Genomic DNA, 24,539 nt, shown 5'->3' on the forward strand with positions numbered 1-24,539 from the left:
TAATGTGCACGCTTAACGAAATTTGCCCGAACGATTGGGTAAAATGGGAGGATTTCTACACTGAGAGAAATAATTAGTAAATATAACGAATTTTTTGGTAAATACTACCAATCTATAGTCATTTTCGACCGTACTAATAAACACATATGTCAAGCAGAACCATGATTCGGAAGCCCAATATCGGCTACATTTTCTCGCCGAAAATGCACGTATCAGAATTATATCCTTATTATACCTCCGTATTGCCTTATGGGAACAATGAAAATGGTTAATATGCGCTTTTCTCACCAGTTTTCAGATATGACAATATCCAAGCTTACTAATGTTATCGAGTAAAATATACTAATCTCTGGTAGGGATGCGGGTTTGTTGACAATATGTACAAAAAATTTGTACATTCTACTAATTTTGTATTACCAAATGTATTTAGTAGTTTTCGACCGAGGATTTTTCTAAGGGTAAAACTTATAAAGTAATTTACATTTAATGCGACATTTAGCTAATTGGACAGACCTGTAATGCGATACGTTTAATTAGACATTATCATCTTTAATAGGACATTTTAGTAAACATTGAGTACGGGGACCAGTACAGTAATTTACATTTAATGCGACTGAGAGAAATACACCCTTATTCTCATTTGTGGTCGTACCCGTATATTCATTAGTCGGATATGATACGTCGTCAAAGAAAAAGCTATTCTGAGGGTGCTCATACACTGTTTGACCGAAGCCAAATATTTGACACTTTTTGACAGATAAAATTTGGTCAACGTGTACTGATCAAATATATTCTACACAAAACACGACAAGCAAATATTCAATTATTCGATGTCTAAAATATTTTTTCAGTTTGTTCTTCGAACCTGTCGGTACATGGTTAGGTTACCTTGAATATTCCAGCGGATTTTTCCCATGTTCGGTGTTTGAAATTGTTTACCACTGTTGAAAATTGAAGAGTGGCAAACAAAATAGTGTTTATACAAATATCAAATCAAACCTTATCTGTCAAAAAATATCAAATATTTGACCTCCGGGCAAACAGTGTAAGGCCACCTTGAGAGTGCTTATACACTGTTTGACCGAAGCCAAATATTTGACTATTTTTGACAGATAAAATTTGATCAACGTGTTCTGATCAAATATTCTCGACATAAAACACGACGAGCAAATATTTAGTGCTTCTTTGCTTAAATTTTTTTAGACCACGTACTGACGTACGTTAAATATTTCAATCAATTTTTTTGTATTTTTGATGTTTGGCATTGTTCGCCATTGTTGATAATTGAAGAATGGCAAACAAAGTGGCAAGTGGCAAATAAAAGTGCCAAAAGCGATGCAGGATCTTTTTATTCTAACTTATTGTAGAAAAATCTGTGATAATCTGTGTTTCGTGTATTTTCTATATAAATTACTCAGCTGAGACTCTTATTCCTCTAATTCCATATACCCCATTCAAGTTAATCAATGAATGTTAGGCCTAAGAACTATTAAAAATTGGTTCAGCACATATTATTCTGTATATCTGACATTCATGCCCGATAGTAAAGATTAGTTCTACATTTCGCAATATGGCAGGAAGGTAAGTTCGTAATTTTCTCTATAAGTTTATTTTCTTATTTAAGATTAACTTCTCGTTAGTGGATGCGATCGAGAAGTCCATTAAGAAGGGCAAGGGAACCAAACAAGCGTGAGCTGCAAGCATCATGTTGGTGATTCAGCTCGAGGAAGTCAACGATATTAACGAGCTGATCAAGGTGCTGAAGCCGGTTCTGTTAACGGTCGCACACGATACCGCCGCCTAGCAGGATGCGCGGACCAAGTGTTGTATGGTATTGGGTTTGCTCAATTTCCATGGTTCGGATGATATTGGAGACTTGCTGCACCTAGTGAAGAGCTTCGAGGGAATCTTATCCAGTAGCTATTCCAAAAAAGACGTTCGAGCGGTACCAATGCCGATGCCGCTGCCATTCACAGTTACGCTCTCTTGGGTCCTACTGCTCACACTAGTTCCCTCGGGGGAATGCTACAGAGTTCCCAACTTGACGTAAGAATGACTGCCGGGAAAACCAACGCACTCATCCTAAATAGTAGCAGCTCTCACGAAAAAGGCTTCCTTCGCGAGGAACTTTCCAATTTGATCTAAGCCACAAAAAAGTTGTCCACCGATGCCCACAAGTATCGTGCTAAACCTGACCGCAAGGTGCAGCTTGCGACCTTCCACGACGTCCACCGCTATCTGGAGGAAAACATGGATTTTGGAATGAACGTGCATCTATCGGAGATCGGCTTTCTGTGAGATATGCTGATATATCTTAATGTCAATGCACATCGCTTTGTGTATTCTCTTTTTCAATTAACGGTGTAACCAAAGAGAATAATCGAAATCTTGAAACTCCATACGAAAGAAGTTCTATAATATCTGTGCATACTCATTTCGTAGCTCTCGGGTTTCGCACTTTTTGATCCACTCGTTCATTCACATGCTGCGGTTATGGACCCCTTTTCGTTTTTCTGATCCTCTTCAATTATCCTAAATGCAGCGGCTAGGGCAATTGCCCTAGCACCATATGACGTCTTCAGTTGCAGTAGTCATTTTCATTTAAACATATTTTCACAGCGACATGACGACAATGCGTCAATGACAGCGGACGCACACAAAATATTCACCCTTATTATCACCCTTATTCTAGTTTTCGAACGAATAGGATACGTACACAAATCCCATTCTAGTTTTCGTACGAGCCATTCGTCGTATTTTCAATTTACAGTCGTACTAGATCAAGTTATTGGTGTACTACATTATCGACATCGTTGACAGTCAGGAGGTGTTTACGTATCGAACGTGTTCAATTTATGATACTGAGTTATCTGAACGTAGTTTTAACCAAGATGGTGGAGTTAACAGGTGGCTCGTAATTTACACTATTTAGAAAAGACGTATGAGGAATGGCAAGACGAAAAGTTTGGATTTGTTTATGTTATTACTTACGTTGATATGGTTACATTTGATTTCGTCGAAGGTATTTGAAGCAGTATAATAAATAAACAGTTGTCGTTGAAAATTGTAACCTAGTAACCTTTATGCATATGCTTCCACCAGCTGGTTCGGCTAATGTGATTCAAGGAATGCTTTGATCGTGGTAAAGCCACTGGCGTATAATTTGCAGCTTTGTTTTTTGTGCTGGTTCATAACGGCAATCAACCGTGCCGGCGAAACTGTAGTCAATGTTTAGTGTTGATTGGATACCATCTATGTAAATAAGTTCAAACTTACGGGATACGTCCGAACGGCAATTCTGACATTACGTTTTACCTTCCACTTCACTTATCTTGGTTTTAACTTGTGCAGCTTAATAAAAACAACCGGGTGACGTCTTTAGAGAACTCCCATTGAACTGACAGGAGCCAACATATCGGGTATCCCCAGCCGGGTGACGTCTTTAGAGAACCCCCATTGAACTGACAGGAGCCAACATATCGGGTATCCCCAGCCGGGTGACGTCTTTAGAGAACCCCCATTGAACTGACAGGAGCCAACATATCGGGTATCCCACTGACATTTTCCCTTTGTTTTCTTATGAATTGGGTATCCCACTGACAGTTCTGCTTGAGATTTTGCTAACGATCCTAGCATCAATCATAGCACCCGGCTGAATAAAAACGAGATATAAAGCAGGTGAGATTTCTCAAAACATGTCCGGACGATTTGCACTCTGAATAATATTATTGTTCGAAATTGTTGAACGCAGATAATCTTCCGCTAGACGAACAAGATCCAGCTATTCTAAATTGCAGATTCCCAATTTTGCAAAATTGATTCATACTATCGGACATGCAACCCGTGTGTCCGCTATAAGCTATACGACTAGTCAGCTGTTGGCATTGAGAAAATCCCTGCTCTGCAACCGCCATCCGGTAGCAGCAGATTACCCTATTGTGTCAAATTTCGTAGCAAGGCTCCGTCGCAATTACGAGTTCAGCAACCGGAACCAACATGTTACCGTGAAAAACTACATAAGTTTAGATGAACAACAGGACTAGCAGGACCTACCTCTCGCCTGGACACAATCGAACTTTGGTGATTTTAATGGAGATATCTCAATCAACGCCTCACCAATCGATTAGTTGACATGCTAGAACAAAATCAAAATAAATTGCTCAGCAACAAATTCTAATGCGAATTCTCAGCAAAAACCAACAGAAACAATGAAAAACAACGTTGAGAATGCAACTGATCCACCACAGATGCAACAACAGCAACAATCAACCCAACAGCCGCACTATCCATCCCAACGTGAGCTTCAGTTCCATACCCAATCCATAATGCAGAACGATTTTCTCCGTAAAAAAGACTGCAGAATCTGCCGCTGCCATTGGCGAACCAAATGCAACTGTGCAGCAATTCGTACAATCAATTTGTCCAAATATGCAGCGAAGTCTTTCGGTTCTTAGCCAAACTGCTAACAATTATAATCCGTTCAATCAACTGTTCCCAGCCGGTGACAAATATCCTAATGGTACATATTTCTCTGCAAAGCCGACTCTGCAGGAGTAACTACCCTCCGTCACGCAAAAATTGTATCAAGAGAAACGTGGTGGTCCTATGAGCGCTAGTAGTTCTTAGAAAGCATCGAATTCTACCCTTAGAAAAATCCTCGGTCGAAAACTACTAAATACATTTGGTAATGCAAAATTAGTAGAATGTACAAATTTTTTGTACATATTGTCAACAAACCCGCATCCCTACCAGAGATTAGTATATTTTACTCGATAACATTAGTAAGCTTGGATATTGTCATATCTGAAAATTGGTGAGAAAAGCGCGTATTAACCATTTTCATTGTTCCCATAAGGCAATACGGAGGTATAATAAGGATATAATTCTGATACGTGCATTTTCGGCGAGAAAATGTAGCCGATATTGGGCTTCCGAATCATGGTTCTGCTTGACATATGTGTTTATTAGTACGGTCGAAAATGACTATAGATTGGTAGTATTTACCAAAAAATTCGTTATATTTACTAATTATTTCTCTCAGTGTACGAATGAATTTTTACATGTTACGAGAGAACGCCCATTCCAATGCACACAGGCTTCAATAGGAAACCACCGCCAGCTTCAGTTGCACCAACAGCAGGAACAGGTACAGCTGATCATTCTAATGTGGTTCGTCTGTTGTCATCTGCAGGCGCAAATGGTCTTTCAGGTCTGCTCATTGGTGGAAGCCACGATGGTAGTGGCAGGTTCGCTTGAGAATGAGACATCGCACTGCAGGATCAGCTCGAGCGAAAGAAGCTGTCTAATAAGAATACGTAATACGATTGCATTCGGAGAAGCTCAAAGTCAATTAACCTATTTATTCATTCGCAGTGTCGACATCCAGAAGGTGATTTGACACTTGATAGTGCCAGGTCCGATGCAAAGATGCGAACGCTAGGAAATATCCACATTTACAGGTATATCTGATCACTATATTTCACTCAAATTGTATCTCATAACATCTTTCAATACTTCTCTTACAGGGATTACAAAGAATCACTGCGTCAGCGCAATCAGGTTGATATCTACCAATCCAAAGAGCAGCAAATCGAAACACGTAGCCCTATTCCAAAAGTAATAAAGTATCGGTAAAACTCTTAAATAGTTTTATTCGAATCGAACTAATAAGATGTACGAATTTTGTAGTAAACTGGAGTTTCTGAAGTGCTGAAATTCATGAGCTTAACTCGATCTATTGTTCGTCCAGCTGAATAGATTATTTAATGAGTTGTTTTCTTAATAATTTTTTAGGAAAAAGATGTAACTTGTCGTTTTGCCAGCATTTGTGTCAGAGAACAACTGATAGCACCGATTCCATAATAATGATCAACACTGGACATCCTAATGTATTTGTGTTAGGTTTTCTATATTTTAGTCTACAATCTACAAATATGTGGGTTATATCACGGCCACTTTCTTCTTAGTTCCAATCACGTCGATCTGCAATCCCAATGCAGCTTTGTACATTTTTCCCCGACTTAAATCCAAAAAACTTTCCGCAAGGTCTCCATCAAGAAATCCCCCGCAACGTGCCAACCCACAATCCAATCGACGAAAAAAACATCGACCTAACAACGACCGTAACGCTGTTACCTATTCACGATGACGACGATGAGGTATCGACATCTGGATACGGCATTAGTTTGTATGAGGCAAACTATTCTCTATCATATTAGTCGGCCCAAATCAGTTTATAATTGCCAAAATTGGTATGAAATTTTTTTCTTGGCATAATTTTTCCTACTTAAAGTACGTTGTCATGACCCTAATTTGAATTATTTTCTATAGACGTTCAGCTATTCTCAAAAAAACTTGTCATTATAATATAAAATTATCTCAAAACATATTTTTTATGACGTTTTTTCACCACTTGCAGGCAATGGTGATTTTCACTTACATAGAGTACTAATTTGATTAAGGAAAAATCATGTTCATTCATAATTTTCATTTTAAAAGTGTATTCATTCGTTCTGCAAATCCATACTGTCATGCCTATTCCCCAATATCGTCAACGCGGATAGTTCGTTAGTCGAAAATACTGAATAATTAAACAAACCAAATGGCATCACTGGTGGTTCTTTTTTTCACTCCGCTAAACTGTCATCTCAAACAAAAACAAATGGATCATACAACTGGTGAGTATGAAATATATTTCGGCTTTTTAATTATTAATTATTATATCTTGTCTTATCAGCTATGAATACATTCGACTCGTTTGATTCCATCAATCGGTAAGTGAGAAAGATGATTTCTCCCATCACCACAGTGCGGATTTCCACTTCTATCACAGCAGCCAACAACATCCGTTTTCCTGCAGCAGTAACCTCCAACCCCTGTTGGCAATGCCGGGGGACAGCATCAACAGCAGCAGCAGCAGAATTTGACCATGGTATGGTTTGCGAAGAACTTTCCCCATTAGAGGTTCCGTGCTTCGCGCACATTCAAAAATCCTCTTCAGACACGAAAACTCAACGACAAGGAGGTATTTATCAACTTGCTCAGCTGAATTACCACCCCGGAGGAACCCGAATGCACTGATTCCGTAGTATAGTAGAATGAAAATAGGCGAGGTTAGCGAACGTAATCGCATGATATTTTAATGTTCGCATTTTTATCCGGATCATACAACTGGTGAGTAGGGAATTCATTTCTGCTTTTCACTTACTAATCATTTTATTTTGTTTCAGCTATGAATACATCCGACTCAATCAATCGGCGAGTGAGAAAGATGATTTCCCTCATCACCACATTGCTTATTTCCACTTCTGTCACACCAGCCAACAGCATCAGCTTTCCCGCAGCAGTATCCTTTAAGTCCAGGGTGCTATTCCGGGGAACAGCATCAACAGCAACAGCAGCAGGACCTGGCCATCGACAGTATTTCGAGCAATTTTCCCCATCGGAGATCCCGTGCTTCACGCACATTGAAGAATCCTCCTCAGCCACATATCTGTGTCATCAAGGGCAAGGAGGTATTCATCAATGTACTCAGTCGGATTTGAATCGTCAATCCAGACAACCCGGATGCACCGATTCCATTATATACCTTATGTTTATTATACATGGTTTTTTATTATTATGTTTTCAATAAAATGATTAAAATCGATCAATGTATTTCCTTTTCATTTTCAATAACAAACCAATACAAACAAGCAGCAAGCAGTGCTGGAAGCAGCGCTGCAAGCAGGTCGACGCCTTGCACATGTTGTCGAAAAAGTGGCGTCAAGTTGTTCGATGAATGCATATGAAAGGTCGATAACTCGATTGCAAGGTGGCAGCATTTGAGGTCGATTGTTGACATTTCATCGACCCGATCTTGGCAGGCAAAACGGAATGTGGGAAACTACGCCAATACGAATAATCAATCTTGCCAATGAACTGAAATATAGGTGGCATAATAGGTTCGCTTGAGGAAAAGTTCAAGAAAGGCATCGCGCTGCAGGATCAGCTCGAGCGAAAGAAGCTGTCGAATAAGAATAAGTAATATGATCGCATTCGGAAGAGTCCAAAATCAACTAACCTATTCATTCATTCGCAGGGCCGATATTTCTCCAGAATGTTATTTGACTCTTGAAAGTGTGAAGTCCGATGAAAAGATGCGAACGCTAGAAAATATCCAACCTTACAGGTATACCTGATCACTTTATTTCATTCAAATTGTATCTCATAACATATTTCAATATTACTTTTGCAGGGAATATCAGCAGTGCAATTGGCGATCTAACGTACAAATCTACACCTACGTGGCGCTGCGGTGAAAGTGATGATGGTTTTTGCCATGTGAGCTTATGGAAGGTTTGTAGATCTTTCCATAAATTACAATGTTATAATCCTAAAAGATTATTTGATTGCGATGAGTTTGTAAGAAATTTAATTCTGCGCAATTTTATATATAACATGTTATTTATTTACCTCTTTCAGTAGTGAAAACTATAAAAATGTTGACAATGGTTGAATTAAAGTAGGAAATTCGAGAGCACAATCAAACACAAGTAGAAAAATGCACGATTCCTGCATGTGAGAACTACCTTGGAAAGCCCGGAAGTAAAACATGCGTGATTTGTTTTTCAATTTTAGGTTACCTTATCATCATTTTCTTAGTTCAAAAACAGAATCCAGATGTCTCACCGATCGTTTACGTTTTGCGTTATACTTATGACAGACATACAGCTGTACTTGCGTTGTACTTCGAAAATTGTATGTCTGTCACCATGTACAGCGCTGAAACCATGCAAGCAACTCGGTACAATCGCTGTACCTGTACCGACCTGTTTTACCGCTGTACATGCCCACATTCCGTTTTGCCTGCCAAGATCGGGTCGATGAAATGTCAACAATCGACCTCAAATGCTGCCACCTTGCAATCGAGTTATAGACCTTTCATATGCATTCATCGAACAACTTGACACCACTTTTTCGCCAACATGTGCAAGGCGTCGACCTGCTTGCAGCGCTGCTTTCAGCACTGCTTGCTGCTTGTTTGTATTGGTGTGTTATTGAAAATGAAAAGGAAATACATTGATCGATTTTAATTATTTTATTGAAAAAAAAATAATAAAAATCCATGTATAATAAAAATAAGGTATATAATGGAATCGGTGCATCCGGGTTGTCTGGATTGACGATTCAAATCCGACTGAGTACATTGATGAATACCTCCTTGCCCTTGATGACACAGATATGTGGCTGAGGAGGATTCTTCAATGTGCGTGAAGCACGGGATCTCCGATGGGGAAAATTGCTCGAAATACTATCGATGGCCAGGTCCTGCTGCTGTTACTGTTGATGCTGTTCCCCGGAATAGTACCCTGGACTTAAAGGATACTGCTGCGGGAAAGCTGATGCTGTTGGCTGGCGTGACAGAAGTGGAAATAAGCAATGTGGTGATGAGGGAAATCATCTTTCTCACTCGCCGATTGATTGAGTCGGATGTATCTGAAATAAAACAAAACAAAATAAAATGATTAGTAAGTGAAAAGCAGAAATGAATTCCCTACTCACCAGTTGTATGATCCGGATAAAAATGCGAACATTAAAATATCATGCGATTACGTTCGCTTACCTCGCCTATTTTCATTCTACTATACAACGGAATCAGTGCATTCGGGTTCCTCCGGTGGTAATTCAGCTGAGCAAGTTGATAAATACCTCCTCGTCGTTGAGTTTTCGTGTCTGAAGAGGATTTTTGAATGTGCGCGAAGCACGGAACCTCTAATGGGGAAAGTTCTTCGCAATACCATACCATGGTCAAATTCTGCTGCTGCTACTGTTAATGCTGTCCCCCGGCATTGCCAACAGGGGTTGGAGGTTATTGCTGCAGGAAAACGGATGTTGTTGGCTGCTGTGATAGAAGTGGAAATCCGCACTGTGGTGATGGGAGAAATCTTCTTTCTCACTTACCGATTGATGGAAGCAAACGAGTCGAATGTATTCATAGCTGATAAGACAAGATAAAATAATCTTACTATAAATAAAATCGCTAAAAAATAAAGCGCGGTCGTCGTGAACAGTCGTAAACGGTCGTAAATGGTCGTATTCTTGACGTAAACACAAACAGAGTGAGAGAGTGAGCAGCTGCGATGTGTTTTTTGTGTGAGAACGAGCCAGCACCCGCAGTACGCAGTGTGTATAACACTGCCCCGTCGGCAATAACACCAAGTCCCAGAAAGCGTCCAAGTCCCCCCAGCATACAGCACACAACAGTTTGTTCATTTTATCACTGCGCGAAGTGTGCGCGTCTGCGTGTGTGCATGTGTTCGTTTTCTCACTATAAATAAAAGCGCTTAAAAAATTCGTGTCCAAAAGCGCGGTGTAAATAAACAGAGAGCTTGTTTTGTTAACACACAAAGAGAAAGAGAATTAGCAGTGAACAGATTGCTTTGTTGCATATCAATGAAATGTTGAAGAAAATCAGCTGAAAATCTGCAAATGCATGAGTAGCCAACACGTAAATCGATTAAAGTGAACAGTGACAAAATTCAACTTATGTCATAAATCTAATCGACAAAAATTTTCTCCTCGGAGGTACTCACAAGAGTAAATATGTGAACTTGCGGTTTGTGAGTTCCTCGAGGCGGTCATATTCCGCCCATTAGGTATGTACCAGGTAGATCGCTCCGCGACATGCCATTGTGGTCCAAGCGCACCGACAAACAGCAATACTGTTCGAATGTTGCCCGGACAGCCAGACCAAATCTATCAGACTGTTGGTCTACGCCGGTACAAGTTGTCGGAAATGATCGATTGGTTCCACCAGGTGATGTGCAAGAATGAAAGCTGGTAGAGCTATTGGCGTTTACGGGACGATCCTACTTTCATGAAGTGCGCGTCTGCGTGTGTGCATGTGTTCGTTTTCTCACTATAAATAAAAGCGCTTAAAAAATACGTGTCCAAAAGCGCGGTGTAAATAAACAGAGAGCTTGTTTTGTTAACACACAAAGAGAAAGAGAATTAGCAGTGAACAGATTGCTTTGTTGCATATCAATGAAATGTTGAAGAAAATCAGCTGAAAATCTGCAAATGCATGAGTAGCCAACACGTAAATCGATTAAAGTGAACAGTGACAAAATTCAACTTATGTCATAAATCTAATCGACAAAAATTTTCTCCTCGGAGGTACTCACAAGAGTAAATATGTGAACTTGCGGTTTGTGAGTTCCTCGAGGCGGTCATATTCCGCCCATTAGGTATGTACCAGGTAGATCGCTCCGCGACATGCCATTGTGGTCCAAGCGCACCGACAAACAGCAATACTGTTCGAATGTTGCCCGGACAGCCAGACCAAATCTATCAGACTGTTGGTCTACGCCGGTACAAGTTGTCGGAAATGATCGATTGGTTCCACCAGGTGATGTGCAAGAATGAAAGCTGGTAGAGCTATTGGCGTTTACGGGACGATCCTACTTTCATGATGAAGGTGAGATTTACAGAATTCGTTTGCATCTCGTTCCCGTTGGGAGACTTGCACACCAAACCCGTCGAGCGCGATTATGTGACCGATGATGTCAAAAATGGTGTCCCAACGTTGAAGGATTTGGGCGTGAATTTGACACTGATCAGTATACAATAATTAAGTTTTATTTGGTGACTTATCGTGTCTTCTATCACATTGGTTCCACTATAGTATGTGAAACTTTAATTCATTAACTAGGGCTCGCATAGAAGTATACAAATAACACCTGGTACATTTTTTTGCTCTTTATTATAGAGACTTTAAGCCGTAGGTTGGTTCGTCTCTCACCTGGTATATCGAAGTTACTAATTTTCTACTGTTTTGTTCGCCGGATTAGATTAATTCGCTAAAGTACCGTCGATGGGGATGAGAATGGGTCTAAGCTTGATGTGTAAATACATCAAATTTTGATAAATTACTAAACAATAACTATTTGTATTACAGTAAAGTATTATGCACTGGAAGTAGTGAAAATATATCTCCTCCTAAACGGTTCACAGCTTTCAAAAATATTTGCAATACTTGTCTAGGTATCACTAACTGCAATTTCTTTCGATTTGATCCAATCTCACCCCGGTGCTACAAAGAACACGGTACCGTCATCCGGGGGCAAATTGATCAAACGTATTGATGAAAACAAACATAAATTTTCAGATCAATTTAGTTTAATTTAATTTTAAAATTTTTTGATCTGACATGTTCAAGCATCATCTGATGGTTCTTTTTGCCAATGGCTCTCAACGAATCCCTTATTAAATTGCATAAAAAACAATATTTTTCTAAATAGCATTTTCGTTTTCATTTTCAACTATGGTAAAGAAACATATTTTCAACAAATCAAAACAATATTTATAGACGCTAAACATATTAATCCACTTCTAGCCGATACTTGATGAGTTGAATAAGCATTCAAATACTTGTAATTACTATTCAAACAAGTAAAAAACATACTATTTTACAAAAACAGCACGACGCATGACCAGAACCGAATCCCATCATGCGACATATCGAACATCTTGGTTTGGCAAAACTAGCTTATTGGTGACAATTTCAAGGATTTCACATTAGGATAACCGGAATGGTCTCCGGATGACCTACAGATCAGTGTTCAAATCTCATTCAAATGACCGTAGGTGAAGAAATGATAGATTTTGTATACATTTTTGTGCGTATGACACTAGAAAATCCTGAAAAACATAGATTTATCAATTTCACCCCGAAGTAAAATTTTGAAATTTTCTGCTAAAAATTTTCCAAATTAACGCTCAAGGATTTTTTTCAACAAATTCCATAACGTTTTGTGGCCTTAGCACCAGTAATGATTTAAAAAATAATTAGGTTTAAATCTAACAAAAAAATTCGGAAATATTTACATTTTTCTGAAAATCGTGATCAATTTGCCCCCGGTTTACGGTACTACAAATAACACAACACAAATTAACAAATAATTAGATGCTTTCCAGGCATGGCAATATTATATACACTTCTGTGTTCGGGTATTTTGGTTATTGTTTAAGGTTTATATGAAGTTGTATTTTCCATTTTTTTTAATGCACGAATAATAATTATAACACTGTTGACAGCTGGATCCGTAGTACAGAAGCAACGGGGTGTCGTAGAACAAATTCCAATGAATATTTTGAAGCTTTAAGGCAGTACCTGAGGCGTTGCATAGTTTTTGAAAATTCGAAAAAAATGCCAAGATGGCGGTCTTTTTTAAAAATAAGTTATTTTACATGAAAAATCGTTGTTTAGAAGCTCAAAAAAATGGAATAAAGGAATATGAAAAACGGTTATGTAACGCTTCAGATAATCCATTTTTACGAAAAATACTTTTGGGATAACATTTCCTAGGGCATAAGTACTCAAAAATGCAAAAAACAAAAATTCGATTTTTTCGATTTTCCAGATCGGGGTCCCCCCTTGATGGAGAAATGGCTGATATGTTTCTCACAATGCTACTTAAATAGGTTGTCCTACAAATAATAATAAAAATACAAAACTGTAGAATGAATATGCCATTAAATAACTTTAAAAATCGTTCTTTCAAAGGTTACGAGAGAGTTAGTTTTGCTATCCTCATTGGACTTTTCAAGGTAAGAGGAAAATGAACTTTGGTGTTTCAAACCTCTATAATAGTAAGAAGAAAATTTAAATTCTATTCTCGCTCTAGCCAGTCAGTCAACAGGTTTCCTCGAGGCTAAAAGGTAATTTTAAAATTTTCTGAGAGAAAATAGAGACAGAGAGACAGAGAGATAGAAGACATGCATACACACTACATACATACAACTCCCTTTTCCAGCGCGTTTAAGTGGAAAGATTGAATAATCAATTTGAACAAACCAAACACCAGGGCTCATTTGTTTCAATGAGTATGCGGGAAACTTGGGAAAACATGGGACGGGCCGCTAGTTAATAATTAAAAAGCCGAAATATATTTCATACTCACCAGTTGTATGATCCATTTGTTTTTGTTTGAGATGACAGTTTAGCGGAATGGAAAAAAGAACCAACAGTGATGCCATTTGGTTTGTTTAATTATTCAGTATTTTCGACTAACGATCTATCCGCGTTGGCGATATTGGGGAATAGGCATGACAGTATGGATTTGCAGAAGGAATGAATACACTTTTAAAATGAAAATTATGAATGAACATGATTTTTTCTTAATCAAATTAGTACTCTATGTAAGTGAAAATCACCATTGCCTGCAAGTGGTGAAAAAACGTCATAAAAAAATATGTTTTGAGATAATTTTATATTATAATGACAAGTTTTTTTTGAGAATATCTGAACGTCTATAGAAAATAATTCAAATTAGGGTCATGACAACGTACTTTAAGTAGAAAAAATTATGCCAAGAAAAAAATTTCATACAAATTTTAGCAAATATAAACTGATTCGGGCCGACTAATATGATAGAGAATAGTTTGCCTCATACAAACTAATGCCGTATCCAGATGTCGATACCTAATCCTCGTCATCGTGAATAGGTAACAGCGTTACGGTCGGTGTTAGGTCGATATTTTTTTCGTCGATTGGATTGTGGGTACCCACATTCCGTTTTGCCTGCCAAGATCGGGTCGATGAAATGTCAACAATCGACCTCAAATGCTGCCACCTTGCAATCGAGTTATCGACCTTTCATATGCATTCATCGAACAACTTGACGCCACTTTTTCGCCAACATGTGCAAGGCGTCGACCTGCTTGCAGAGCTGCTTTCAGCACTGCTCGCCTCTTGTTTGTATTGGTTTGTATTGGTAATTATTTTTCATCATTTTATTACAGATAAAAATAAGCCATTCTGCTCAGCTATTTAGTTTTGCAACTCATTTGCAAATATGTATATATATTTTAGGTGGAGATGGTTTGCTTACGGCAAATCTCAAAATCTGAGCGAGGGCAAGACTCCAATAGCTTTTCATATTCCCGTTCCTCCCGGCGATCCCATTCTTCAATGGCTTGGGGGTCACCAGCATTAGAATCCTGCACTGGAGGATACTCGTCGCGTTTTTTCTTCGTTTTAGTATTGGTGTCGATGTCTCCAGGGTCTGAAAAGACAAATTCATTACGGCATTATTCTCATAAAAAAAATGGAACTTACATAATTGCTGATAACGATTAACAGTCTTGGATCTCATCCTCTCATCCTCATAAAGTTTTTCGAAACACCATCGATAGTCAGGTCCTGTTGTTGCTGTTCTTCGGCACGGTCACCAGGGCTTGGATGCTACTGCTGCGGAAATTGTTGATGCTGTTGGCTGCTATCACAGTGGCAATCCACACTGTGGTGATGGCGGAAATAATCTCGCTCAAAGGAATCAAAATAGCCTTGTGTTTATAGCTGCAACAAAATAAAATAATTAGTAAATGAAAAATAGAAATAGAATCCCAACTCACCAGTTGTATGATTCGATTGTTTTGTTATGAGATGATAGTTTGGCGTAGAGATGTGCCATCCGCTCATGAGCTGTTCCGAAAAATCGACTCTTTGAAGTGAGTTGACGCGGAACAGCTCGTAAAAAAAATCAAACAGCTCTTCAGCTCACTTTGATGATGATGAAGGAGAGAAAAGAGCTGTAGAATTGAAGAGAGTGTGTGAGCTGTAAGATTCAAATGAACTGACCGTCTCTCGCTCTTCGTGTTAAGACATCAGTTTAGTTTCATTTGTCCCTCGTCTTTTCAACTGTTATATTCGCGTTGACGGCATTGAGCTTTGTTTACCAGTTTAGGGGGCGCCAAAAATAATAATTGGCTCTCAGGCAGAATGAACACGTTTTTAAAATTCAAATTATTAATGAAAATTAACTTCTGTGTATCAAATGAGTATTCTATTTCAATGAAAAACACTTTGTTTGCAGGCGGTGCAAAAATCTCATAAGATCTTTTTTTTTGAAGAAAACTTTCTATTGTAATGTAAAGCCTCAGTAAAAATGTCGGAAATGTTGTACTCGCCGAGTCTGTTGTAAATAATAGTCTGGAATACGTGTTTCAAGAAATTAATAATATGGTGTGAAAAATTTCAATTGAATTTTAACATTTTCAAACTGGCTTCGTGGCTATCGAGTTTGGGACCCAAATTGAAAGTCGGCACTGACAACTGAGCTGAAGAGCTGTTCATAAAGAACAGCTCATTTAGATGAGCTGATATGATCAGAGCTGTTCATCATGATGAGCTGATTTGCACACCTCTAGTTTGGCGGAGAAAAAAAACAGTGATGCCGATTTGTTTTGTAAATCATTCCGTATTTTCGATCAACGAAGTTGATCGTTCTATGTTAGGTCGATAATTTGTTCGTCGACTGGATTGTGCCCACATTCCGTTTTGCCTGCCAAGATCGGGTCGATGAAATGTCAACAATCGACCTCAAATGCTGCCACCTTGCAATCGAGTTATCGACCTTTCATATGCATTCATCGAACAACTTGACGCCACTTTTTCGCCAACATGTGCAAGGCGTCGACCTGCTTGCAGCGCTGCTTCCAGCACTGCTTGCTGCTTGTTTGTATTGGTTTGTTATTGAAAATGAAAAGGAAATACATTGATCGATTTTAATCATTTTATTGAAAAAAAATAATAAAAATCCATGTATAATAAAAATAAGGTATATAATGGAATCGGTGCATCCGGGTTGTCTGGATTGACGATTCAAATCCGACTGAGTACATTGATGAATACCTCCTTGCCCTTGATAACACAGATATGTGGCTGAGGAGGATTCTTCAATGTGCGTGAAGCACGGGATCTCCGATGGGGAGAATTGCTCGAAATACTATCGATGGCCAGGTCCTGCTGCTGTTGCTGTTGATGCTGTTCCCCGGAATAGCACCCTGGACTTAAAGGATACTGCTGCGGGAAAGCTGATGCTGTTGGTTGGTGTGACAGAAGTGGAAATAAGCAATGTGGTGATGAGGGAAATCATCTTTCTCATTCACCGATTGATTGAGTCGGATGTATTCATAGCTGAAACAAAATAAAATGATTAGTAAGTGAAAAGCAGAAATGAATTCCCTACTCACCAGTTGTATGATCCGGATAAAAATGCGAACATTAAAATATCATGCGATTACGTTCGCTTACCTCGCCTATTTTCATTCTACTATACAACGGAATCAGTGCATTCGGGTTCATCCGGGTGGTAATTCAGCTGAGCAAGTTGATAAATACCTCCTTGTCGTTGAGTTTTCGTGTCTGAAGAGGATTTTTGAATGTGCGCTGTGGTACCTGGATACAATCCTGGCACTGATTAGGTGAGAGTGAGAGAGGTGAATACGGGTCTGGGGAGAACTGTCAGAGTGAGATTATTCGAGATAGGGATTTGGAAAAAATAAAAAGCGTGTTTTGTACTGGTAAAATAATTGGCTGTTATTTAACTTATTGAGTTATTTAAAATATCACATTGGCGACTGAGGAAAACTGGAAAACGTTGAGAAGAGGTAAGAATCTGATTTTTCATCAAAACAGTGTTTTTCAAGAAGAAATAGATGTTCATTAGAAAACGAGGAAAATATAGGTTATGTTACATTTTTTTTTTTCGTCAGAATTGCTATACTACACCAATGTAGTGGCTGCTGGAAGCAGCGAATACTGTATGCTACCAAAGAGTAGAGGCTGATTTTCAGCGGTCAAATAGAAGACTACCGATCGGGTAGTGGCTGTTCAAAACAGCGGTAGGTTACCAAAGGGTAACGGCTGTAGTGAAACAGCGGAAATTGCCACGAGTATTAACGTGAGAAGGCTACCGGGTGTAGCGGCTGTGAAGCAGCGAATAAATGCCAAAAAGGCGAAGTGGATTCCGTACGGAACGGAAAGCTATTTAGAAATAACGGCTCGCATAGCGATAGAGAACAAAAGAAGTTTAAAGTGGAGAATCGACAAATTGATGGTAAGGTTCATTATAATATTAGGAAAGGAGAGAAACAAAAGTAAGCTTCATTTTCAGCTATCTCCAAATTGTCACGATGGACAAGTGGGAAATTAAACCATTTAGTTTCAAATCCTTGCATAGGAATACGGTGCGTGACGAGTGGATGAAATATAAGCGGAATTTCGATTTCGTCGTCGCGGCCACTGGTGAAACCGATAAAGATCGTATCCGAAACATTTTCCTCGCAAAGGGCGGGCCGGATCTTCAAGAAGTGTTTGCGTCCATTCCTGGAGCTGACGTGAAGGATGACCCGAAGAACGGAATCGATTCATACGCGGTAGCTATTGAAAAACTTGACACCTACTTTGCACCCAAGCAACACGATACGTTTGAGCGTAATCTGTTCTGGACATTGAAACCGGATCCAGAAGAGACCCTGGTGAAGTTTACGCTCCGTTGCCAAGAGCAATCAACTAAATGTGACTTCGGGAAGTCTTCTGAAGAGAGCAGATCCATCAGCGTTATCGATAAAATTATTTTGTTTGCTCCAAGTGATTTAAAAGAGCAATTATTGCAAAAGGATAATCTAAAAATTGATGAAGTCACGAAAATAGTGAGCTCATATGAATCGGTCAAACATCAGGCTCGAACAATCAGTTGCTCCGCTAGTGGTTTTTCTGAGAATGCTATATTGAGTCAAGAGGCAACCAGCTCTGTCAACAGGATTCGACCTTCGACTTCGAGGGAGTGCATACGTTGTGGCAAAGTGGGCCACTATGCGTCCGATCCTAAGTGTCCAGCGAGAGATAAAGAATGCAATAAATGCAAGCGCTTCGGACACTTTGCAAATCAATGTCGAACAACCGGTTCAGTGAAGCGTGAATTCGAGGGGCCCAAATTCAGTAACAAACACCCACGACAGGAACGGATTCGTGAAATAAGAGCTAATACTGAACGACAAGAAGATGTGAAGGATAAAAGCTTCATATTCAATATTTCGGATGGTGACGAACTAATTAGGATGTCTGTAGGAGGCATATTGCTGCAACTAATGGTCGATTCGGGGTGCAAGAGGAATATCATTGATGAACAATCTTGGAAGTACTTAAAAGCAAACGGCGTTGAAATTTGGAACCAGAAGAAAGAGTGCGATGAAGTATTCCTTCCATATGGCGAGAATGCGAAACCCCTGACGGTACTAGGCTCATTCGATACTTCTATTACGATTGAAGATGTGGGAAAGATAACGGAAAAGGTAGCTACGTTTTACGTAATTCGAGGAGGTCATCAGTGTCTTTTAGGCAGGACAACTGCTACCGAGCTAGGTGTTCTCTTCGTTGGCTTGCCCAGTACTCGTGGTGTGAATGCAGTAAAGGTTGAGGAAAAACGTTCGTTCCCGAAAATCAAAGGGGTTAAGGTATCTATACCGATTGATAAAACCTTCCCACCTGTGTGCCAAAACCCAAGACGACCCCCAATAGCTTTGTTGGCGAAAATCGAGGACAAGTTGAACTCCCTCTTGGCGAACGATATCATTGAACCAGTGGATGGTGGTTGTCCATGGGTATCACCTTTAGTTACTGTCATCAAAGATAATGGTGACATACGCTTGTGCGTTGATATGCGTCGGGCAAATGTTGCTATTCTGCGAGAAAGGCATCTGATGCCCACAATTGATGATTTTCTTCCACGGTTCGCTGGTGCGAAGTACTTTAGTCGCCTCGATATTAAAGAGGCATTCCATCAGGTAGAACTTGACGAGGACAGTCGATATATAACGACCTTCATCACCCACATGGGCCTATAGCGCTACAAGCGCCTTATGTACGGGATTGTAATCGCTCCAGAGATATTTCAGAGGATACTTGAGCAAGTTTTGAGCCGGTGTAGCAAAAACGCCGTGAACTTTATTGACGACATATTGATTTTCGGTAAGGTCGAAATTTAGATTTATTCACTTATTCATAGATTTCAATTAAATAGTCATACATTTAGGTAAGACAGAAGCGGAACATAACGCGGTGCTTGAGTTGGTACTGTCCACTCTTAAGGAGTTTGGGGTACTACTCAATCAAAACAAATGTATTTTCAACGTCCAAAAGCTGGATTTCTTAGGACACACTCTTTCATCACAAGGCATACAACCCGCTCAGGATAAGATTTTGGCCATCCGGAAATTCCGTGCGCCTTCCAGTCCGGAAGAAGTTCGTAGTTTTTTAGGCCTCGTTAGGTATATCGGACGTTTCCTCCCAAATCTGGCCACCATCTCCTCTCCTCTTCGAGAATTAACTTGTTCCAGAGTGAAATTCGAATGGGGCGAAAGCCAACAACGATCGTTCATCAAATTGAAAGAGATGATTTCGAATGTAAACCTTCGTTTTTTCGACAATTCGCTGCGTACTCGCGTCATTGCAGACGCCTCACCGGTTGCTTTGGGTGCTGTCCTTGTGCAGTTTAAAGGTCTAACAGATGACAATCCTCGTCCTATTTCATACGCGAGCAAGAGTCTCACCCAGACTGAACGTAGGTACTGCCAAACCGAAAAGGAGGCACTAGCTCTGGTTTGGGCAGTTGAAAGATTTTCTCCGTATCTATTGGGGCGTAAATTTGAACTTGAAACCGACCATAAGCCACTCGAGGCGATTTTTCAACCGACTTCACGTCCATGTCCTCGGATCGAAAGATGGGTCCTTCGACTCCAGTCTTTCACGTTCGTTGTTAAATATCGAAGAGGAGACAGCAACATTGCCGACCCGCTTTCTCGAATGGTTGAACCTGGTATTACGGAGGATTTCGATGCGGAGAATATATTTATGGTCCTGGCGATATTAGAGTCGGCGGCAATTGACGTAGAGGAATTAGAAGAATCTGCAAGAATTGATCCAGTCCTAGACCAAGTGAAGAAATCTCTACAGACGGGGAAGTGGGACGAACCGGACGTGAAGCCGTATATACCATTCAGAAACGAGTTGGGTATGGTAGGAGATACTGTTGTTCGTGGAAACAAATTAGTTGTTCCGTCCAAATTACGTTCACGACCTGGCCCATGAGGGACATCCAGGTGAGTCGGTCATGAAGCGCCGTCTTAGAGATCGAGTTTGGTGGCCAGGTATGGACCGTGAAGCCACTAACCGAGTTACATCATGCGAAGGTTGCAGATTAGTTGGACTACCAAATAGACCGGAGCCTATGTCACGCCGGCCACTTCCGAGTAAGCCATGGGTTGACGTGGCCATTGACTTTCTTGGACCATTACCAGATGGTGTGTACTTGCTCGTTATAATCGATTATTACAGTCGGTACAAGGAGGTGGAATTGATGAATAAGATTTCAGCCAAGGAGACAGTTTCCAGATTGGACAAAATATTCACACGACTGGGATATCCCCGCACAATTACTTTAGACAACGCCAAACAATTTGTGGGTACCGAATTTGAAGAATACAGCAAGACACACGCAATTCACCTCAATCATTCGACACCTTACTGGCCTCAGGAAAACGGCCTTGTTGAGAGACAAAATCGATCGTTGTTGAAAAGGCTTCAGATAAGTAACGCTCTTGGCAGGAACTGGAAGCAGGACTTACAGGATTATCTAGTAATGTACTACACTACTCCGCACTCCGTTACCGGTCGTACACCAACGGAGCTTATATATGGCCATACGATTCGGTCCAAAATACCGTCATTAGATGACATCGAGACTGCTCCTCCGTCCACAGATTTTGCTGATAAGGATTTAGAATCAAAGGAAAAAGGGAAGGATCGAGAGGACATCAAACGAAAAACAAAGAGGTCATCCATCGACTGCGGTGATTCGGTCCTCATGCAAAATCTACTACCAGGAAATAAACTTCAGACGACCTACAATTCCAAGAAATACGTTGTGATGTCTCGGTCTGGTCCTCGGGTAACTGTAGAAGATCCTGTTAGTGGAAAGTCATATGACCGAAATGCTGCACATCTCAAAAAGGTGATAGATCCCGTTGAATCAACACCATCGTCGGCCAGTGATGTAGTTGTGGACCCTTCAAGTAGAGCTGATGAGGAACTAAGTGTTTCGTCTGTCGAAGACGAGTTTCAGGGATTTGAGGCCGAACCGTTACCCAGGGTATCTGCTCAGGTATTTCTACCAGAGCGACAGCTGCGAACACGAAAGAAGCCAGCAAGATTTGCAGATTATCGAATGTAAAATACTATCTCGTAAAAGGGGGAGATGTGGTACCTGGATACAATCCTGGCACTGATTAGGTGAGAGTGAGAGAGGTGAATACGGGTCTGGGGAGAACTGTCAGAGTGAGATTATTCGAGATAGGGATTTGGAGAAAATAAAAAGCGTGTTTTGTACTGGTAAAATAATTGGCTGTTATTTAACTTATTGAGTTATTTAAAATATCACATGCGCGAAGCACGGAACCTCTAATGGGGAAAGTTCTTCGCAATACCATACCATGGTCAAATTCTGCTGCTGCTGCTGTTAATGCTGTCCCCCGGCATTGCCAACAGGGGTTGGAGGTTACAGCTGCAGGAAAACGGATGTTTTTGGCTGCTGTGATATAAGTGGAAATCCGCACTGTGGTGATGGGAGAAATCATCTTTCTCACTTACCGATTGATGGAAGCAAACGAGTCGAATGTATTCATAGCTGATAAGACAAGATAAAATAATTAATAATTAAAAAGCCGAAATATATTTCATACTCACCAGTTGTATGATCCATTTGTTTTTGTTTGAGATGACAGTTTAGCGGAGTGGAAAAAAGAACCACCAGTGATAGACCCGTCTTGGTACAACCAAAGTATGTGTGTCATGCTATCGTGGTACCTGTACAACGCTGTACACGTACAGCGCTAGTACAGTTGTATGTCTGTCCATGGTATTATGGATCAGTCTGGTCTGAGGGGTCTGAGCCATTAAAGAAAACAGGAGCAGTAAAGATTGTGTATCGAAGTTTTACAAAAACGATATCATTTTTTGTCAATACAAGGTTTTTAAAGACAAATGAACAACTTTCTGAAAACCGGCAAAATGCTGCATAATCGTGATGTGAGTATGCAAATTCGAAATTATATTCAAATTGTAATCATATCGGCTTTTTCAGCTACCAAAGTTAATTGTTATTGGAAATGAAAGCTGTGATTTAGATTCTGTGGTTTGCAGTATATCGCTCGCTTTCCATATTTCGAAATCTCCAGCTTCTTTAAAAATAAAACAGAATTATGATCACGTACTGCCGGTGTTGAATGTGACCAGAGAAAATTTGCCACTCAAAACGGAAGTTGTTTATTACCTACGAGAGAATGATATCGATTTGAACGATTTGGTATGCAAAGATGAAATATACCTGCCGGAAACTTCAAGTAATACGAATTTTGTATTGGTTGACCATCACTTATCTAAATATAGAGTTAATGTAATCGGAGTTGTGGACCATCGACCTTTTGATCCCAATTCAGCGTTAAACCATGACATTTTCATATATATTGAAGAAGTTGGGTCATGTGCAACTCTGATTGCTAGTCTAATTGAGAAGTCTAGTATTCTTGAAAGCAATCTGGAGGAATATCATATTGTGTTGAAGTTGCTTTATGGTAAGTTCAAAACCACCATTCAAATTTCGGGAAGTATATTTTTTCTTATTTTAGGGGCAATTGTTCTGGATACTGTCAATTTATCAAAACAAGCAGATAAAACTAGAAAATTAGATCTTGAAATGCTGCAATTGATTGAAGATTACCTTCATGTGACTGATACACACCGTCAGGAGTTGTTCAATTCACTCGTCTTTAATAGGAATGACATATCTTCCCTCAATACATTAGAAGTGTTATCAAAAGATCTGAAAATATTAACTCGAAATGGGCGAACGATAGCTATACCTGGGTTTCCCTTGTTGGTTCAAGACTACATTCTGCGAGATAATGCCGAAACAGCTGTTTTCGAATTTGCGAATAGGGTCGCAGCAAATGTGCTCATATTGATGGGAATGAAAATAAATTCATCAAATACAGACGTAAGCAGAGACATAGGCTTGATAAACATTGACGATGTGGATTTATACACCAAGGTGATTTATTCAAAGTTTTTGTATGATATGATTAATAATTAGATTTTTTTTCAGATGAAAAACAGAATTATGTCTACTGAAGCGCGAAGTTTCGGGTTTGAAATTATTCCGGACGTAGATTTCAATCAAGGTGTTTTATTCAAACAGAAGAACGTAAAATGTTCAAGAAAACAACTAATACCTATGATTAATTATGTTCTAGATAATGTCTTGCTGTCGTAATTGGAATATGAATAAAAATGATGTTACGTTAACTATTCGATCACTTTGAGGAAATGTTAGGAATGTGTTATTTTCCACAAAAATCGTGTCAATTTTCAACAGAGTTTTGTTATATTGGGTTGAGGAAAAAGAAATGTTGTACATTGTCAATATATGGCAACACTTAAACATATCTTGTGTTGTACTTATCGCATCGGGTCATTCTATACGGCTATTTAAAGACGATAATCTGTGCTACAAGTGTCGTTTTGACAGTGTTGTGATTGTCATTTCCAATCTCAAGTTATAGCGCGTCAAAGATGGAGTCCACCAAGCAAGAAATTATTTACGTTTTTACTACATGCGAGGTAAAACTGCAAAGGTGGCCGACAAAAATCGTGTAGTTTA

The 24,539-nt window shown here is 39.6% G+C and overlaps 3 protein-coding genes and 3 long non-coding RNA genes across 10 annotated transcripts; 4 read left to right on the top strand and 2 right to left on the bottom strand.

The window, feature by feature from the left end:
• The first annotated feature begins 5,036 nt into the window (after positions 1-5,036).
• Positions 5,037-7,648, top strand: LOC129779445 (uncharacterized). 2 transcript variants are annotated; one of them, XR_008743654.1, is made up of 6 exons: positions 5,037-5,146; positions 5,210-5,315; positions 5,374-5,459; positions 5,526-6,677; positions 6,737-7,173; positions 7,230-7,648. It is a non-coding gene; the product is annotated as an uncharacterized LOC129779445 (long non-coding RNA). The 2 variants fall into 2 exon arrangements; XR_008743653.1 differs by having other exon boundaries at positions 5,077-5,315.
• A 1,440-nt stretch (positions 7,649-9,088) lies between these two features.
• On the bottom strand, positions 9,089-17,031 carry LOC129779446 (uncharacterized). 3 transcript variants are annotated; one of them, XR_008743656.1, is made up of 3 exons: positions 17,017-17,031; positions 9,544-9,979; positions 9,089-9,477 (listed from the first exon to the last, which is right to left on the bottom strand). It is a non-coding gene; the product is annotated as an uncharacterized LOC129779446 (long non-coding RNA). The 3 variants fall into 3 exon arrangements; XR_008743655.1 differs by lacking the exon at positions 17,017-17,031 and adding an exon at positions 13,944-14,043; XR_008743657.1 differs by lacking the exon at positions 17,017-17,031 and adding an exon at positions 13,838-13,862.
• LOC129779447 (uncharacterized) lies at positions 14,880-15,479 on the bottom strand. Its single transcript, XR_008743658.1, has 3 exons — positions 15,397-15,479; positions 15,101-15,340; positions 14,880-15,047 (listed from the first exon to the last, which is right to left on the bottom strand). It is a non-coding gene; the product is annotated as an uncharacterized LOC129779447 (long non-coding RNA).
• A 927-nt stretch (positions 17,032-17,958) lies between the features above and the next one.
• On the top strand, positions 17,959-20,126 carry LOC129773817 (uncharacterized). Its single transcript, XM_055777469.1, has 2 exons — positions 17,959-19,795; positions 19,860-20,126. The coding sequence occupies exon 1, from the start codon at positions 17,959-17,961 to the stop codon at positions 19,669-19,671; it is 1,713 nt and encodes a 570-aa protein (XP_055633444.1). The 3' UTR covers positions 19,672-19,795; positions 19,860-20,126.
• Positions 20,127-20,629: 503 nt separating this feature from the next.
• LOC129773818 (uncharacterized protein K02A2.6-like) lies at positions 20,630-22,564 on the top strand. The gene is made up of 3 exons (XM_055777470.1): positions 20,630-20,803; positions 20,877-21,773; positions 21,837-22,564. The coding sequence occupies exons 1-3, from the start codon at positions 20,630-20,632 to the stop codon at positions 22,053-22,055; spliced, it is 1,290 nt and encodes a 429-aa protein (XP_055633445.1). The 3' UTR covers positions 22,056-22,564.
• A 144-nt stretch (positions 22,565-22,708) lies between these two features.
• Positions 22,709-24,187, top strand: LOC129779443 (exopolyphosphatase PRUNE1). 2 transcript variants are annotated; one of them, XM_055786927.1, is made up of 5 exons: positions 22,710-22,909; positions 22,965-23,454; positions 23,509-23,930; positions 23,985-24,060; positions 24,133-24,187. In XM_055786927.1, exons 1-5 carry the CDS (start codon positions 22,865-22,867, stop codon positions 24,150-24,152), a joined length of 1,053 nt encoding a protein of 350 aa, XP_055642902.1. In that variant the 5' UTR covers positions 22,710-22,864; the 3' UTR covers positions 24,153-24,187. The 2 variants fall into 2 exon arrangements, with proteins under 2 accessions (XP_055642901.1, XP_055642902.1); XM_055786926.1 differs by having other exon boundaries at positions 22,709-22,909; positions 23,985-24,187.
• Positions 24,188-24,539: the final 352 nt, after the last annotated feature.

This window comes from Toxorhynchites rutilus, chromosome 3 (assembly GCF_029784135.1).
Source record: "Toxorhynchites rutilus septentrionalis strain SRP chromosome 3, ASM2978413v1, whole genome shotgun sequence".
Classification (NCBI taxonomy): Eukaryota; Metazoa; Arthropoda; class Insecta; order Diptera; family Culicidae; genus Toxorhynchites; species Toxorhynchites rutilus.

Bases quoted from the DNA above. Each gene is read 5' to 3' on its own strand.
- LOC129773817 (XM_055777469.1), top strand. From the start codon at position 17,959: ATGGACAAGTGGGAAATTAAACCATTTAGTTTCAAATCCTTGCATAGG.
- LOC129773818 (XM_055777470.1), top strand. From the start codon at position 20,630: ATGGTTGAACCTGGTATTACGGAGGATTTCGATGCGGAGAATATATTT. The intron at 20,804-20,876 runs GTGAAGCCGTAT...GAAACAAATTAG, and splicing joins GGAAGTGGGACGAACCGGAC to TTGTTCCGTCCAAATTACGT. The intron at 21,774-21,836 runs GTAACTGTAGAA...CATCTCAAAAAG, and splicing joins TGTCTCGGTCTGGTCCTCGG to GTGATAGATCCCGTTGAATC.
- LOC129779443 (XM_055786926.1), top strand. From the start codon at position 22,865: ATGAACAACTTTCTGAAAACCGGCAAAATGCTGCATAATCGTGAT. The intron at 22,910-22,964 runs GTGAGTATGCAA...CGGCTTTTTCAG, and splicing joins AAATGCTGCATAATCGTGAT to CTACCAAAGTTAATTGTTAT. The intron at 23,931-23,984 runs GTGATTTATTCA...ATTTTTTTTCAG, and splicing joins ATGTGGATTTATACACCAAG to ATGAAAAACAGAATTATGTC.